General features: G+C 56.1%; 2 protein-coding genes across 2 annotated transcripts; one reads left to right on the top strand and one right to left on the bottom strand.

Annotated features, from left to right (window-relative positions):
• Positions 1-62: 62 nt before the first annotated feature.
• GNMT (glycine N-methyltransferase) lies at positions 63-3,528 on the top strand. The gene is made up of 6 exons (XM_070456414.1): positions 63-521; positions 1,748-1,875; positions 2,498-2,614; positions 2,752-2,894; positions 2,999-3,120; positions 3,218-3,528. The coding sequence occupies exons 1-6, from the start codon at positions 259-261 to the stop codon at positions 3,387-3,389; spliced, it is 945 nt and encodes a 314-aa protein (XP_070312515.1). The 5' UTR covers positions 63-258; the 3' UTR covers positions 3,390-3,528.
• Positions 3,529-3,632: 104 nt separating this feature from the next.
• On the bottom strand, positions 3,633-17,148 carry PEX6 (peroxisomal biogenesis factor 6). Its single transcript, XM_020914059.2, has 17 exons — positions 16,172-17,148; positions 14,338-14,501; positions 13,786-13,869; positions 9,473-9,575; positions 9,074-9,207; positions 8,332-8,443; positions 7,461-7,669; positions 6,698-6,893; positions 6,426-6,502; positions 6,152-6,284; positions 5,865-6,070; positions 5,666-5,727; positions 5,374-5,482; positions 4,947-5,063; positions 4,755-4,832; positions 4,457-4,596; positions 3,633-4,262 (listed from the first exon to the last, which is right to left on the bottom strand). The coding sequence occupies exons 1-17, from the start codon at positions 17,051-17,053 to the stop codon at positions 4,126-4,128; spliced, it is 2,943 nt and encodes a 980-aa protein (XP_020769718.2). The 5' UTR covers positions 17,054-17,148; the 3' UTR covers positions 3,633-4,125.
• Positions 17,149-17,989: the final 841 nt, after the last annotated feature.

Genomic DNA, 17,989 nt, shown 5'->3' with positions numbered 1-17,989 from the left:
TGCTACCCTTCTCCTGCCCCGCCTCCCCGGCCCTCCAGCGACCCGGGTTGAGTGGGCCGGGGCCTTGGGAGGGTCCTTTCCAGCCGAGGGATGGTCCGGAGGGCCGGATCTTCAGGCGGGCGGGTAGGGCTCTCCAGGATTGCCAGGCCGCGCCCTCCCCGCGGCCCCGGGCCGGGAGCCCGGCAGGGGCGTGTCCGCGCGCTCACCTGCCATTGGGCAGGTGGGGCGGCCGGCGCTCCGGCAGGGGCCGCGTTATAAATGCGGAGCCGGAGCCGGTGGCGGCGGCGGCGGCGGCGGAGCCAGACGTGTCGAAGGATGGTGGACAGCGTGTACCGGACCCGCTCCCTGGGGGTGGCGGCTGAAGGGCTCCCGGACCAGTACGCGGACGGAGAGGCGGCGCGCGTGTGGCAGCTCTACATCGGGGACACCCGCAGCCGCACTGCGGAGTACAAGGCCTGGCTGCTCGAGCTACTGCGCCAGCACGGCTGCCAGCGGGTGCTCGACGTGGCCTGCGGCACCGGGTGAGCGCGGCGGGGCCCCAGGGGCCGCAGTGAGCGCGAGCGGGGCGCGGGCAGGGGACCCGGGAGAGCGGGTACCCGGGGCACCGAGCGGATGGGGTCGGCTTGGCCGGGGCAGCCGGGCCGCAGGACCACGGGCGGGCACGTCGGGGCAGCCTCCTCCGCCGTCCCGGGAGCCGGGGCTGGGGCGCGACGCCAGGGCGGGGAATGAGTGTTTGCCCAGGCAGAACGGGCAGGACGGGGCCGAGGAGACCCAGGATGAGAGCGAGGGTGTGGGCACAGCGGATGGGGAAGGCGGGTTCGCCAGGGCGGCGGCCCAAGGACCGGGTTTTGGGGCCAGCCTCACATAAGGTCGAATCTAGCTCCAGCGGCAGCGTTCACACTTAACACTTGTTCAATGTGATGTGTTTCTGCCACATCAGTTTTTAAAATCCTTACAAAACTCCGTTTGGTAAGCAGTGATAGCTATTTACGGTTGCAGAAATTTGGCCTCAGAGAGGTAAAGGTGGAACAAAGATGTGGACCCAGGTTGGTTAATGTCTGGCTTGTGCTCTGAACCACCATCTGGCAGTTCCCTGGTGGCCTAGAGGTTAGGACTCTGAGGTTTCACTGCCCAGGGCCTGGGTTCAATAGCTGGTGGGGGAACTGAGATCCTGCAAGCTTCATGGGACTGCCAAAAACAAAAAGAAAAAGACCCACCATGCTACACTACCTCCTGTGCTCCAGTTACTTAACTTGCAGGAGCTTCAGTTTGCCCCATCTCTCAAATAGGGATAACATCACCTACCTTACTGGATTGCCATGAGGATTTTTTTTTTAATTACTTATTTTTGCTGTACTGAGTCTTTACTGTGGGGCACAGACTTCTCTCGCTGCAGTATGTGGGATCTTAGTTTCCCTACCAGGGATCCAGCCTGGGCCCCCTGCATTGGGAGTGCAGAGTCTTATCCACCGAACCACCAGGGAAGTCCCTGGATTGCCATAAGGATTAACTGCACATTTGTACAATACCTGACTTGGTGCTGAGAAACAAAAAAGAAAAGTTACCACTGGGTGATAAGAAACATATTTGGCAGGTCACTTGAGGTCAGTGGAGAGAGCCTGGGGATAGAAAACAGAGGAGTGGACTCTGAAGAGTGGAAGGGACAAGAGTGTCCAGCACAGGGCCTCCTCTTTGCCTTTCCAGGCCTCCCTGATTGCCCCTTTCTGTCATTCCTGGTCCTGGCCAGGGTGGACTCCATCATGCTGGTGGAAGAGGGCTTCAACGTGACAAGCGTGGATGCCAGTGACAAGATGCTCAAGTATGCTCTCAAGGAGCGCTGGAACCGGAGGCACGATCCTGCCTTTGACAAGTGGGGTACGTGGGTCCGGCCAGGTGTCCTCAGTTCTCCCTACCCTGGGCTCCTTTATTAATCGTGGTGGGGAGCTGTTTTCCTCAAAGGAGGAAATCACTGTCATTTCCCTGAAAAGGGAGCCTTACACACCAGAATGAGGGACTAGTTTTTATTATGTTTATAGTGTCCTGTGAAAGTCACTCAGTTCGTATTTGACTGTTTGCGACCCCATGGACTATACAGTCCATGGAATTCTCCAGGCCAGAATACTAGAGTGGGTAGCAGTTCCCTTCTCCAGGGGATCTTCCCAAGCCTGGGATCGAACCCCGGTCTCCCACATTGCAGGCAGGTTTTTTTTTTTTTTTTTTTTTTTAATCGACTGAGCCACCAGGGAAGCCCATCTTGGACAGTGGGCAGTGTGCTGTCCCCCCAAATAAAAACCCATGAGCACAGAGCCCTCCTTCCCAACCATGGTTTCCCCTCCCCTGGGCCCCTCGTCCCCTTCACCCTCCATGTCCATAATGATCCCCTCCCCCTGACCGGATGGGGAGTCCCTATGTGTGTCTTGAAGGGGAAACTGAGGCAGGACTGCCCTTGGTGGAGGTGAGTGCCTCCCTGATCCCCCTTCCCCTCCCTGGCCCCCAGTCATTGAAGAAGCTAACTGGATGACTCTGGACAAAGATGTGCCCCAGCCACCAGGGGGTGGCTTTGATGCTGTCATCTGCCTTGGAAACAGTTTTGCCCACTTGCCAGACTGCAAAGGTGAGAGAGGGTGGCCTGGGAGTGGAACCTGCTTTGAACTATACCCTTTCCAGACCCCTGGGGAGGAGAAAGACGGGAGGGATACTGGTACTGGGGGCCCTGAGCAGACGCAGCCTCTCTGTTCCCACCTGGTTCAGGGGACCAGAGTGAGCACCGGCTGGCCCTGAGGAACATTGCGAGCATGGTGCGGTCAGGGGGCGTGCTGGTCATTGATCACCGCAACTACGACCACATCCTCAGCACAGGGTGCGCACCCCCAGGAAAAAACATCTACTATAAGGTGGGGCCCCTGGGCAGGGCAGGCCCAGGGCGGGAGGTGTGATCCTGGGGTCCCAGCCTCATGGTAGTTGCAGAGGTTGACACAGCTGGCAACACTGCCTGCAGAGTGACTTGACCAAGGACATCACGACGTCAGTGCTGACCGTGAACAACAAGGCCCACATGGTGACCCTGGATTACACGGTGCAGGTGCCGGGGGCTGGCCAGAGCGGTTCTCCCGGCTTGAGGTACTGACTTGGCAAGGTGGGGGCGGGGGGCGGGGTGGGGCTGGGGGCGGGTGCCAAGACCACCAGTCGTCAAGGTGGGGCCGGGGCTCTGTTGCAGTAAGTTCCGGCTCTCCTACTACCCTCACTGCCTGGCATCCTTTACGGAGTTGCTTCGAACAGCCTTCGGGGGCAAGTGCCAGCACAGCGTCCTGGGCGACTTCAAACCTTACAAGCCGGGCCAGGCCTACATTCCCTGCTATTTCATCCATGTGCTCAAGAAGATGGCCTGAGCGAGCCCTCGGCTCCCTCCCTCTGGGGAGGAGGGGACCGGTGGCCCCTTCGGTGCGGATCCTGGGGGTGTGGGGAGGGGCAGACTGCCGCTGGGCTCAGGAGGACGGAAAGCTGAACAATACAGTCTGTGCCTGTTCAGGTCCTGTTCCCCTTGTGTTCATGTCAGAAGGATGAGGCTCTGGGGCTTAGCACCTCCACAGCCCCGCTCGTCCCCACACCGACCTTTCAGACTGCAACTCCAGCAGGGGGCAGCACACACTTTATTTTCAGGCCCAAATGGGGCTTCCCTGGTGGCTCAGGTGGTGAAGAACCCGCCTGCAATGCGGGAGATTTGGGTTTTGATCCCTGGGTTTGGAAGACCCCCTGGAGAAGGGAACAGCTACCCGCTCCAGTATTCTGGCCTGGAGAATTCCATGGACAGAGGAGTCTGGCAGGCTACAGTCCAACGGGTCGCAAAGAGTCGGACACAACTGAGTGACTTCCATAGTTCCCACTGGGGCTTTCCCTCAGGACCTGACCCCTCCTCCTGAGCAGAGAGGCCTGAGGGTTGGAGCTGGCCTAGAGGGCAGACAGGTCCGAAGAGGGTGCGTCCTGAGCTCTCCTGGGGCTCCTGATGGCACTTAGCACCCAGGGGGTTGCCCGGAGGTAGGCAGCGTTCAGGTGGGCGGGCGGTGGCGTTTGGTCTCTCTGGGCTCCGTGAGCCCCTGTGGGCAGGTCCCAGGTAGCAGGGGGCTCCTAGCAGGCGGCAAACTTGCGTTGGATACGCTTGTACCGGAGCAGCTCGTGCTCGCTGACCGAGGGCTGCAGCCGGGCCGCGGCCTGCAGCAGGTCCTCCATGGTGAGCAGCAGGGCTGAGCTCCCGGGCTCCAGGCCTGGGGGTGACAAGGGGAGGTGAGGACAGCTAGGGCATGGATGCTGTGGTCTCTGCCCGAGCAGGGGAGCACCCTGGGTAGGCACCTTCTTGCCCGAGTCCCCCAGGGGTCAATAGACCGTCCTCTGAAATCCAGAAGCAGGCCTTGTGCCCACTAGGTTTCTGGTCGACCTCTGGGCCGGGGGAGTGGCTCACCTTCCTCCAGGTCCCGAACTCGGCGTTTGAGGGCAGCTGTCATGGCGTCGGAGCATAAAGAGTAGAGGTCGGCGCCCGTCAGCTGGGGCGGGCAGTGGTCGAGGACGTCCACCAGGCTCACAGAGGGCTCCAGCCTGAACCTGTTGTAGGGACACAGGAGAGAAAGAGTCCTACTTGGCTTCCCCGACTCCATCAGAAGGCATCCCTGACCAGCTTATTGAGGGCTTTGCACTCATCTAACCATCCCATGGCCCAAGCCCCTGGGGGCGGGGGGAGGTCTCCCTCTAATGGGGCATACTTGCGTGTGATGGCGCTCAGAACACGGAGCTGGGAGGCACGGTCCTCATTCACCCCCACAAACACCAGCTTGTCAAACCTTTAGGGAGATAGGTGGGTGTCAGGGAGCCTGGTGTGAGGGTGGAGAGGCACAGACGGGTCACGGGACAAGCCCAGAGGGGCCTGGTGGAGGTGAGAGGGACGGGGTGCACACCTGCCAGGCCGCAGGAGAGCGGGGTCCAGCAGGTCTGGTCTGTTGGTGGCTCCGAGCACGAACACATCCTGGGTGCTGTGAAGCCCGTCCAGCTCGGCCAGGAGCTGAGACACCACCCTGTGAAGGAGGGAGTGAAAACGAGAGTGCTCGGTGCATCCTCACCCTCTCCCCTCCACCGGGTGCCCCTCTGCAGGCTGTCTGCACAGGGCCCCCTGCCCGATCGTGCCCTGTGGACCCTGCCACCCTGGCCCCCATCTCCTCAAAACCCCACACCCAACTCCACGGCCCCTTTTAGCTTCTGCTACATGATCACAGAACCAGAAGGGCAGGAACTCTTTGGGCGGCAAAGACCAGTACAACCTGTCTCACATCCCGCCATCCCTCCCTCTAGGGTCTTGGACCCTAGAATCCTGGCTCAGACCCCCACCTGTCCATCACACCTCCAGAGTCTCCACTTCGCCCCCGATTTGGGGCCAAGGAGTCCAGTTCATCAAAGAAGATGATGCAGGGAGCTGCGGCCCTGGCCCGGGCAAACACTGAGGAGAGAGGGGCCCATAGGACAGGCTGGGGGTTAGATGTCAGGAGACGGGGAGGGCAACCCAGGTTGACAGCTGATCACTAGCACTTCAGGTAGAGGCCCCTCCAGGCAGGAACCTGACCTGGGGAGAGGAAGACTAGCCAGCAACCTGAGGGCTCTCCCTCCGCCCCCACTCACTCACCTTCCCGTACATTCTCCTCGCTTTGGCCCACGTACATGTTGATGAGCTCGGGCCCTTTCACACTGTGGGAGGTGATAGGAGAGGGTGAGACTCCTCAAGACACAGAAACACACAACTGACCTCTTGGCCACCCCCTCCTGCTCCCCAGCCAGTCACAGACCCCAGTCCACCCACCCTCCCGGCCAGGCCCGGTTGCCACCTGAGAAAGGTGAGGCTGCACTCCGTGGCCACCGCCTTGGCCAGGAGGGTCTTGCCCGTGCCAGGGGGCCCGTGGAGCAGAAGGCCGGAGCGCCTTAGGCCCAGGCTGAGCAGCTCAGGGTGCTCCAGAGGAAGCTGAATCGTCTCCAGAATCTCCTTCTTCACCTCCTGCAGCCCGCCCACGTCGTGCCAGGACACCGAGGGGATCTAGGAGACGGGAAGGGCGTGGCTGGGCACCAGCTGGTGGAGGGCACTCCGGTCCCACCCCCAAGGGCCTCGAGTGTCTACCCTGGGGGCTCCGACAGCCTGGGAGTGAGAGGCCTGCAGCTGCTCCAGCGCCTGCCCGAAGTCCTCGGCCAGGAGAGGGAAGCCTGCCGCACACAGCTCCCCCTCATCCTCCTCACTCAAACCGCCGGCCCAGCTGCGAAGAGAAACCCGGGGAGGCCTGTGGAGGACCAGCCCTGAGGCCTCCTTCCAACCGCGGCCCTCACCTTCCTCCCTCCCTTTCCACCCCCTGCCTGCCCAGACTGCCTCTTGCCCCTCCCGCGCCCAGCTTCTTTACCCTGAGTTCTTGATCCTGCTGCAGGCTGCCCGGCTGCTGTGGGTCAAAAGGGCATAGAGATCCCCCACCACAAAGCCCTGGGGACGCACAGGAGAGCACACGTCAGCAGGGCACAGTAGGGAGGCACCCTCGGGGGGAGGGAGGGGTGGTCCCCTGGCTGGTGCCAAGGCCCAGCACTGAGGCCTTGGGTTTTCTACCCTCACCTGCGTGGCAGCAGGACTGCCCCCCAACAGAGAGCGCAAGGAGGCCGGCGCCCTGTCGGGGGTACTCACCGCACATCGCCGCGCCAGCTGCGCCAGGTTCACCTCTTGGCCCAGGGGGAGGTGGGCAGTGAGGGCCTGGAGGATGCTGAGCCGCTGCGCCTCCGCTAGCACAGGCACCTCCAGCTCATGGGGAAAAGCCGTCTGCACGTCTGTGGGCAGGTCCTGGGCCCGGCTGGTGGTGGCCACGACCAGCAGGGGAGGGCAGCTGTGGACAGGGAGTGGGTCCTGAGGGTGGGAAGGTGGCCAGCAGCCCCTGAGTGCAGCCTCGTCCCGAGGCTGGTGCAGGAGGGTGGCTGGGGGGCAGGGATGGGAGAGGGAGATGGGAGCCCCAAAGCTTCCCAGATGGGGCATCCCCCTACACACAGGGAACTCAATGAGGGCAGAGGCTGTGCTTTAGCGTTCCCCAAGAAACAGCCCATGGCTCAGTCAGTAAAGAATCTGCCTACAATGAAAGAGAATGCGGGTGCAATCCCTGGGTTGGGAAGATCCCCTGGAAAAGGGAATGGCAACCCACTCCAGTATTCTTGGCTGGAGAATCCCATGGACAGAGGAGCCTGGTGGGCTACAGTCCATGGGGTCGCCGAGTTGGACACGATCGAGCAACTAAGCACATATAAGGAGTAACAGGGCCCGCACCCTCCTCCCTCTGGGCACCCCCACCCCCTCAGCTCAGGGCTGCCTGGAGAGCCACCAGGTGGCTGTCTGAGAAGCCACTGAGGGGGTGGGGGAGAGTGCTGGACCTCCCTCCTTTCCGCTCAGTGCTGGATGCTACCTGGCGAGCGGGTCTTCATCCAGCAGGAGGTGACGCAGCGTGGCCACCACCCGGGCGTCCTCGCCTAGTCCATCACGGTCCCGGCCCAGCAGGTCCACGGCTGTCAGCAAGAGAACCACTGGCCGGCAACACCGGGCCCGGGAGAAAATGGCCTGCAGTTTTGTCTCCACAGCACCGCTACTGTCTGCACAGAGGCTGGAGCAGGGCACCTGGGGAGGAGTTCCCAATGGGCCTGTGAGCAAGGGAAGGGGCAGGCATGACCAGGGCAGGAGAATGGGGGGACAGGTCAGAAGGTACAACCCGTCTTTTAGGAGGGTGGGGATGGGGGCAGAAGGTAACACTGGCCAAGCCCTAACTCTTCTTTTCCCTAACCACATTCCCTGGACTGCCCACCAAAACCTTGGTGGTGTCCTCTTTTTAAAATTATTAACTTTATTTTTGGCTGCACTGGGTCTTCCTTGCTGTGCATGGGCTTTCTTTGCGGCGAGTGGGGGCTACCCTCTAGTTGCAGCACGCAAGCTTCATTGCGGCGGCTTCTCTTGTTGCAGAGCATGGGCTCCCGGGCACGTGGGTTTCAGTAGTTGTGGTGCATGGGCTTGGTTGCTCTGCAGCATGTGGGGTCTTCCTGGATCAGGGTTCAAACTTGTGTCCCCTTCATTGGCAGACAGATTCTTAACCACTGGACCACCAAGGAAGTCCCAGAGTGTCCTTCTTGAGAGCATCTCTTGGTAGCTCAGCATCACAGCACTATGCCTGATCCACTGGCCCAATGGACTGAAGTGGTAGAGCCTAGCTAGTGGTCAGAGGGGAGAGGGAGAATACGGGCTGTGGAGGAGATGGAGTTGGGGGTCTACTCTCCAGGGACCCTCACCTTCAATAAGTGGAGCCCAAGGCGGCTGCAGGCGGCGGCGACTGCAGTGGTCTTCCCACTGCCTGGGGGGCCCCGCAGAAGGACACTGCCAGTCCCTGTCAGCAGGGCACCCCTGCAACCAGAGAAAAGACATTTGCTTCCTCCATCCTGCCCAGAAGGGAGTCCCCAGTGACACAGGCACCCTTGGGTCCAGAAAGCAGACACTCTCCTTGAGGCACCCCTCCCCACCAGGGCCATCACTACATGGTAAAGCCGTATTTCCCATACCATCAGTGGAATTCTGGCAGGGACCTGGGGCATATCCAGCAGACTAAATTCTTTTTGTCATCAGTGAAGCCTTGGCTGTTCTGTCTGGTCTGGATTGTATGGAGGGAATTAGGGAGGGGTCTGTGACTACACATGGGCCAGTGGTATGAGGACCTTGTCTCTCAGGGCCCAGGTGGTGAAGGTTGGGATGACTAATGGGGTCCCCAAGGGAAGGGCAGCCTCAGAGACAAATGATGGTGGGGGAAAGCCTCCCTCCACAGCTGACCTTGGAGGGCAGAGGTTACTCCAGAAAAGAAGTCTGGGAATTTGCTTATGGGCGGGACATGGGCTAGTGGCCTGGGCCCGATGGTTGGAGGGAGGCCCACCCAATCCCACCATGGCCAGGGCATCAGGCACTGCTTGTCTGGCCTGCTGCTCCTCCGGGGATGCTCCAGGCAGGCTTCTCTCACACTGAGGCTGCAGCCTCCTCACTCACCCTGGCTGGAGGCGAGGCTTCAGGGCAGCACAGAGCTCGGTCACCAAGGCCTCCAGGCCTGGAGGAGACAAGCTGCTCCAGGGAGTCGAGTCCCCTGAAGGAAGCCTTGGAACCAGGCTCAGGGTAGAACCCACCTGTGAAAGGTGGGAGGAAGCTTTAGTTTCTAGAAGTACTTTTTAATTTACTTTATTGAAGTACGGTTGATTTACAATGTGGGGTTACTTTCTACCATTCGGCATAGTGATTCAGTTATACACGTATACAAAAGTTTGCATCTACTAATCCCGAACTCCCACTCCATGCCTTCCCCAACTCCTTCCCCCTTGGCAGCCACAAGTCTGTTCTCTAGAAGTTCTTTCTGCTCCTTTCCCCAGGTCAACCCCACTGCCAGGGCCTCACCAAGTACAAGGAGGTATGGGTGGTGTCGGCTAAGTAGGCTCTGTCTTGCCCGTCTGGAGCCTCCCCAACTGTTTTCTTCACTTTAAAAAACATCTCTTGCCACCTGCAGGGAAAGAGGCCCAATGAACCCCAGATCCAGAGCCCCCATCCACCCCTCCTTAAGGGGAAGGCACTGCCTCAATCAGAGGTCCACTGCAGGGACAAACGGAAGAGCAGAGCAAAGAAATGCCCCCCAGATGTGGTGGAGGTGGGGAGGAAGTGGGGGATGTGGTGGTAAAGGAAAGCAGGTGGTCTTCTTCATCTCTCTGACGGGATCATACACATTTTGAGAGCAGGAGCTGTGCCTGTCCTTGGCATCCCTCATACCAACATCACCTTGATGGTGTGTTTCTCCTGCCTACTCACCCCAATGGGAGAAGCCACTGCTGCACCAAGCAGTGACCATCTGACTGTGTTCGCTAGCTTGAGAACGCAGACTCTCCCTCAAATATGCACCCACCAAAAAAAAAATGTACCACCAAGGCCACCCAAAACCTCAGAAGAAAGAGTCCTCAGCTCTTACTCGGTCACCCACAAGATCTAATTGCAAGCAGATTCCTTCATAATGACATTTAGTGATTAATGATTCTCTATTTGGGCAGTACATTAGAATTATCTGTGAAACTTAAAAAAAAAAAAACAAAACAAACCCCAACATCTCTCACATACTGTGATTCCATTCAGTAGAGGAGTGGGTGCCAGAAGCAGAGGGAAGGAGGGAATGGGGAGTGACTGCTGGTGGGTGGGGGTTTCTTTCTGGGGTGAGGAAAGTTTTGGAATTAGTGATGTTGATGGCACAACCCTGTGAATATACTAAAAGCCACTGAATTATATACCTTAAAAGTGTGAATTTTATTTGTGAATTATACCTGAATTTTACAATGAACATTTTCCTTCCTTTGGGGGGAAAAAAAAAAGACTGCACAGGCTCTAGCCTCACCCTGATTCTGCTCTAATAGGTCTGGGGTGGGGCTCAGGCATTTTTATTTTTCAAAAGCTCCCAGCCATAACCAGGGCTGTGTAGTCACTGGCTAGTGTTAGAGTGAGTTAGGCTTACTTAACCTACTAAGGGGGCGAGGGTAGCAGACAGCAATTACTAGTCCAGTTTTCCAGATAGAGAGAGGAACTACTCCCATCTTTAAGCCTCAGGCAGCACGGCAACGGCAGAGCCTGGGCCTCTTTCAGGTCTAACTGGGGTACAAATTCCTTTGCTGTGCCCACAGTCACACAGCTGCTCCTTCTGGCAGCAGAGAGGGGTGGGGGTGGGAACGCCTTCACGTGGAAGGGGAGGCATATTAGGTTAGGAACTACCACCAGAGGCGCTGACTGTTATAAGAACTGGAACATAAGGAAAGCTGTCCCACTAGTTTTTTCTGTTTGTTAGGTTGGCTGCACTGTGTGGTTGGTGGCGTCTTAGTTCCCCAACCGAGGATTGAGCCCAGCCCTGGCAATGAAAACAGTGAGTCCTCACCACTGGACCACCAGGGAATTCCCTGTCTCACTGCTCTTCATTATAAATAAGTGTTGTGTTAGCTGCTGAGGCATGTCCAACTCAGTGGGACCCCAAGGACTGTAGCTCGCCAGGCTCCTCTGTCCATGGGATTCTCCAGGCAGCAATACTGGAGTGGGTTGCCATTCCCATCTCCAAGGGAATCGAACCCATTTTCCCAACCCAGGAATTGAACCCAGATCTCCCGCATTGCAGGCAGATTCCTTCACCAGGGAAGCCCATAAATAAGTGATGGGTGGGTCTACAACCTAGACTCTCAATCAGGCTGAACCACCTCAGTCAGATGCATCTGGCAGCCAGTGGAATCCAAGGAGGAAGAGCACTGGGGCAGGGAGGGGGGAGGGAGACACGCCCACCTCTCCCCCAACAATCCCCCCCGCCCCCACTCTCCGTCCATGGAGAGTGGATGGGCCACCTCAGTGAGGTGGGCCAGACCTCTGGAACATATCTGGACACTGCTGGGGAACACGGGGTTGCGTTCCTGAGAGCCAGACAGCAGACAGTGGCGCTCGATCCTGGCGCCCGGCCTGGTGTGGGAGGTGGCGCCGAGGGGTGCAGGATGGGCCGCACCACCCCCGGTGGACTTCCATGCCAGGGATCAGGGGAGCCTCCGTCCAGGGAGCCTCTTACCAAGTCCAGGGAGTAGGGGGTACAGCACTCATCTCTGTCCTTGGACCCATCTGCCCACCCGGCCCTGCCTTTCCAAACCCACCCAGAGGTAAGAACTACATGCTCAGCACCCAGAGGAGGGAGGCAGGTCTCCAAGGGGCCGGTATGGTGGAAGTCCAGGAACAGAACTGGCTTGCTGGTCTGTCTCAGGAGGGTCGAGTGCCTGTTTTCCTTTCAAAGTACAAAGGGTGGGCATTCTGCAGCTTTCCTACAGAGAGCTAGCTCATAGACAGTTGCTCTATTTAAGATGGACTTCCCAGGAGGCAGAATGGTAAAGAATTTGCCTGCCAATGCAGGAGATGCAAGAGACATGGGTTCAATCCATGGGTCAGGAAATCCCCTGGAGCAGGAAATAGCAACCTATTCCAGTATTCTTGCCTGGAAAATTCCATGGACAGAAGAGCCTGGTGGGCTACAGTCCAGGGGGTCACCAAGAGCCAGACACGACTGAGCGCACACACACACACACACACACACACACACACACGATGGAAAACAGAAGTGGGAAGTGACAGAGAGCAGTTGGGCATTCTCCACCAGGCTCCAGTTGTAAATTTAATGGGAAGGCTCAAAGAAGCACCCTGGAGCACCAAATGGAATTACACATGGCACCACCAGGCCCCTCCTCTGGGTACCACAGCCCTGAAATTGGAGAGACTGAGCACTGGCCAGAACCAAGCTCTGAATGTTGACCAAAGCTGAATTAGGTACTCCAAACAAGGCACCGCTCTCTTAGCAGAGGACCCTGGCTGGCTTGGCCTGAGACCCTGGGCATGATGGCTCTTGTGCCCAAGTTTCTGCAGGGTGGTCCCACCACCTCACTAGAATTTCCTGGAAAGTTGGGTTAGTGTCTTCTTCTTCTAATAAATCCTTATAGGAAATCCATCTGGGGGTAGGAAGCTACACATTTCCCCCCTTCACATAAAGCCAAGCAGTCTCTGAATTCTGAATTTTTTTGGCTGCATCATGTGGTATGTGGGATCTTAGTTCCCCTGCATTGGGAGTGCAGTCTTAACCACAGGAAGTCCTTGCCTTACCATTTCATATGCAGTCTCTGCAGTCAGAATCAACAGGAGGAGGAGAAAGGTTGGCCTCCTTGTTTTGGGTCCCTGGCTCAGTTACACTCTCTTTCTCACTCTCTGTTGAGGATACGGACAGCAGGCCTCTCAAGGGCAAATCCCTTCCTCTCCTGTTTTGGGAGACAAGACTGAAAAGCATGTGCACATTCCACCCATTAGAGCAGAAACCATGATGGTACTGGGGCTCCTCCAGCTCAGTATACGGGAGGTGTGGCCCAAACAACACTGGTTGAGAATGGAAAGTAGGGCTTCCCTGATGGCAGGTGGATCAATCCACCTGCCAATGCAGGAGACACGAGTCTGATCCCTGGTGAGAGAAGATCCCATATGTTGTGGAGCAACTAAGCCCATGTGCTACAGCTATTGAACCCGTGCTCCAGAGCTGGGGAGCCACAACTACTGAAGTCTACATGCCCCAGAACATGTGCTCTGCAACAAGAGAAGCCGCTGCAATGAGAAGTTAGTGCACCACAGCTTCAGATTAGCCCCCGCTTTCTACAACTCGAGAAAAGTCCACACAGTAATGAAGTCCCAGCACAGCCAAAATATAAAATAAATAAATAAACAAATAAAACTATTTTAAGAAGAATGGAAAGCAGGGGGGACTTCCTGGAGATTCAGTGGTTAAAACGCTGAGCTTCCACTGCAGGGGCTGTGAGTTCAATCCCTGGTTGGGGGAGTTCCCCATGCCACGAGGTGCAGCCAAAAAAAAAAAAAAAAAAGAAAGTGAGGAATCCCACCTTGGACTAGGCCATTAAACCATTCTTAGTACTTTACAATACCTAGGACCACCAATCAATTTGAGGATAAACACCTCCCAAAGCCAGCAGGCAGTGGCTCTTAATTCTCTTTTCAGTCACACGCCTATTTGAGAACATGGAGTAGGTACCTTTTCTCCCGAAAAACATGCATGACAACAACAAAATGTTCTTATGCACAGAATTATTCCATTCAACTTGAGGACTCCTGCACTCAGGTTAAGAATCCCAGCTGCAGGAGAGGAGCCAGCTCCATACCTGGGCAGTTTCTCTGGGCTTCCTTCCAGGATCTCCACTTGCCCAACTGTTGGCACACACAGGACATCCCCATCCTGGACTGCCCTGTAACACAGCGGGAGGCCTGGTCAGCTCACAGTAGGAGTCAATGGCAGGCACCTAACATATCCCCGCATGCCCCACCCTCTCAACCGGCAGACTGTTTCTCAGGGCCTACTGCCCACCCAGAGATCCCAAGCAGTTGTCCAGAGAATAAGCCTGACCTAGAAAGAGCTTTGGGATACAGTAGAGAGGGGATCAGAGACCAGAGAGAGGGGCAAAGCAGGATCCTGGCTTTTTGGGGGGCCTCCTCAAATCAAAGCGGTTTCTCAATCTAGAATGTCTGGATTTACCCTCCTGGCCCAGATTTCTCTTGTCTATCTGACACACCAGGAGGCTTCTAGCCACCATACTGCCTTAAACTACGGCTTTTTAAAATCAGAGGCTTTCTGGTATCTCAATCTCAGGCCTGGGATAGGAGGAGTTCATTGAGGGTGGTGTGTGCTACCCTCCTGCAAGGGGGAAGCGGCTAACCTGGGTGTCTGAAAGTGCCGGTAAAGGACATGGTCATAGTTTCCATTAGTGCTGTAGTGAGGAGACGACACAATTTCGATGTGTAACTCTTTGGCAAACGGAGGCCCAGGCAGCACTGAGCAGCTTCCCTTGTCTTCAGGGCTGCTGGAGCCCTCCAAATACCTCTATGAGAGAAATAACCACCGCCTTAGAACCCTCTCCCAAGGACTCAGGCTCTGCCCAGTCTTAGCAACCAACACTTCTACTTCCATCCTTTATCCTTCCAATAACCACAAGGGTTGTGGGACAGAAGACCTAAGAGAGTAGAGCTGAAGACCTTTATCCTCCTTAGAAAACAGAAACCTCTCCTTCTAATGGACACCTGGAAGAGACTTCTGATTCTGACTTTCCTGACTCTAGCTCCAAAAAGTTCACTGATGATAACCATTCTGTGACACCTTTATACTGGCCCAGAGCCAGTGAAATGGTAAAGACATTTAATTCCCACAAGTCATTTGAGTGACACCAGGCAACCACTGGGAATATTAATTGGACATTAGCGAAGACACTGAATTCAGGCTCCAGTTAAAGGACATGATCTCACTGAAGCTGAAAGGGCTGGGTCAGGTGAATGAGCTCCTGAGAGCTCCAGTATTTTTCCTCCATTTAGAAGGAAAGCCACACCTGACTCCCATTCATGCATATCTTTTATCTCTTCTTGATGTCCTACAGCACTAACTAGATATGCCAGCATAACCTAATATAACTTTCTACAGTGATAGAAATGTTCTGTACTTACATGTGGCTACTCAACACTCGACATGTAACTAAAGCAATCAAACAACTGAATTTTTTACTTTACTTACTTACTTACTTTCAGTTGATGTAAAGAACCACCCAGGGGCTAGCAGCTTTTGTACTGGTCAGTGTAGGCCTAAATCATACATCCAGGTGCTTAATTAAACAGTAGACTATATTTGTCCCCCTGAACACAATTATCTTCTTGAAGTAAGTTCCTTAAAGGTAGAAAGCCAAAACTCCTCTTGGATGTATTTAATCTAATATTAAAATTAAACACAAAGCACTAAGGATAATAAAAAGCCCTTCCCTTCAAGGAAAATATACAATTGAGAATTAGAGTATGTGCTCATAACAAAACTATAAAATAAAAGCTTTCTGAAATGTACAAAATGCTATAGGAGGAAGCAATGTTAAGCCTGTGGTGTGAGATTTTGCAGGCTTTAAGAAGCAGGTGGCATCTGTAGAAGGGCCTTGAAGGAGGAGGAGGAGGTTAACACAATAGGAAGGAACTTGAAGTCAAGGACAGCATGAGCAAAAGATGGAGGTATGATCTTCCACACTACCCAATACAATACTGGAGGTGTGTGCATGCATTCTCAGTCATGTCCAACTTCCACCAGGCTCCTCTGTCCACTGGATTTTACAAGCAAGAATACTGGAGTGGGTAGCCATTTCCTCCTCCAAGGGATCTTCCTGATCCAGGGATCAAACCCAAGCCTCCTGCATTGGCAGGTGGATTTCTGGCTACTTGGGAAGCCCAGAATGTTGCATACATTGCAACAATTTAACAAATAACTGATTAGATTTTGTAGATTACTACACATGGTAATTTGGTTGTAATTCTCACCTTTCACCTGAATAGTGAAAGCCTTTCCCTTGCACCAACATGTTTTAATTGTAGAGAATGGATAAATAAGGCTAAGAGGTGTTAAGGGAAAAGTCCAAGCTCTAAGGAGTAAAGGATCCAAATTTTACAGCTCTCATCTTCCATTTCAGTTAAGGCAAAGAAGAGATAAGAGAAGGAAGCATTCCTGACCGCAATCCTGTATCCTACCTGGATTTTGAGCTCTCCCACGTCCAGGGGATCACAGCCGAGATTAAAAGCCAGAGTGGCAGGCACGAGGGCCAGTCCGTCAGCGAGAGGCTCTCCCGGCTGCCCAGAGCCGGGTCCCAGTCTTTCAGAGAGGTCCCAGCGAGGCTCTAGGACTTGGACTGTGGCCAAATGTGGCTGGGAAGTGTTCGATGACTCTCCAGCCCGGGTCACCCACACCCATTCGCCCTGGAAGAGGCCGAGGCTGCGGAGACAGCTCCGGCTCACCCCCAGTGCATCTCCAGTCCCTCCCAGAACGCCCCGTAGTCGCCGGACTGTGCCAGAGGCCGCGAAGGAAGACACCACCGGCGGGAGAGGGAGCCGGCTGCTGTTCTCAGCCTCTGGACCCAGTTTGGCCCGCCCACGGAGCTCAGTCACAGCTAGCCGCGTCCCTGGACCCAGCAACCCTTGCAACGCCGGCCGCGTCTCCAGCACCCGCGGTCCGGGCACGGGCAGGGTCTCTCCGCGCCTCACTAGCAACGGCCCGACTCTCGGTCCGAGTCCGGGTCCAGATGAAGTGCCAAGCAGCGCCCAGCCCAGCGACGGGGGCCGCCGCACCGGCCGCGCCCTCACCCACGCCCCGGAGCCCAGAGCCAGGAGCTGCAGCAGCGCGCGGCTAACCAGCAGCTGCGGGGGCCCCGGGCCCTGCTCCTCGGTGCCCGCGCCGGGTCCCTCCAGGGCGGCCACCAACAGCGCCGGACCCGCCGGGCTCTCCCCTGCAGGCCTCAGCGCCAGTACTAGGCCCAGCCCTGATGCAGGCCACGGGCCCCCGGGCGGCAGCAGCACCGTCAACGGGGGTGTCTCGGTCGGGAAGGGCTCCAGGACTCGCAAGACTGCCAGTGCCATGGTGACAGGAGACCAAAAAGCACAGCGAAGCAGGGCGGCTTCCTGAGCGTGAAAGCTAGACGTCCAGGCGACTTACACGCCGCTTCCGCTTCCGTCAGGGGCGGCCCTAGGGAAGTGGGCGGGGCGTCGGATTCAAGGGCGTGCTCCCGGAGAGTTAGCCGCGCCTTGGATCGATCCGAAAGGTGTGCCTCGGTGACAGTAACACAGACACTGTGGTCGGGTAGTCTACGCACACTGCTTGTGAGACGCGTGTACAGGGATTTACCTTCCGCGCCTGCCTGGGGAGAAACGTCTGTCAACTAACCTCCCCGCCGGCATGTCCTCAACAGTTTATTGAATGATCAGTGAACTATCCATGTGCCCTGGACCAAAGTTGGCCCTCTGCTGGGAGCTGTGGGTGGAGTGTTTAGGAAGGTGTCCACTCGTGGAACTCTAGGCACTGAGGTTTGGAGGTTTGCGGGAAGGTTGCAGGAGGGAGTGGTAGGGTTATATGTCTCAGACAGGCTTTTGGATGTGGAGCGGCTGCTGGCTAAATTACTGCAAGTGATTCATGATTCCTTTGGTGCTGCCACACCTATTCCAACACATCCTACACAAAACCCACGTTCCAGTGTTTCTTGTTCTGCTTATTGTCCTGTTCATTCTACTCCCACCAAGCTCAAAAGAGAGACAAAGCAGCTTCCCTTTCTCATCTCTCCAAAACTAGATGCTCTCTCCAACCAATCCTTGTAGATTGGAGATCCATTCCTATTTCCACCCTAGAGAGAAGCGGACAGCAGAAGAGAGAGAGAGATTCAAGGCTTCAGTCATGAGTACCAACCAACAGCTTGTTTCTCATCTGGGCTGTTACTTAACAGTCCTGCCTTGTCCCCACCTCTGCTGCTCTGTATAGACACCTGGACACTAGCTGGCCACACTTCCAGTTATTAACAGTAT

The sequence above is a fragment of the Odocoileus virginianus genome, chromosome 27, assembly GCF_023699985.2.
Source record: "Odocoileus virginianus isolate 20LAN1187 ecotype Illinois chromosome 27, Ovbor_1.2, whole genome shotgun sequence".
Classification (NCBI taxonomy): Eukaryota; Metazoa; Chordata; class Mammalia; order Artiodactyla; family Cervidae; genus Odocoileus; species Odocoileus virginianus.
This window is presented reverse-complemented; position numbering and strand designations above follow the sequence as displayed.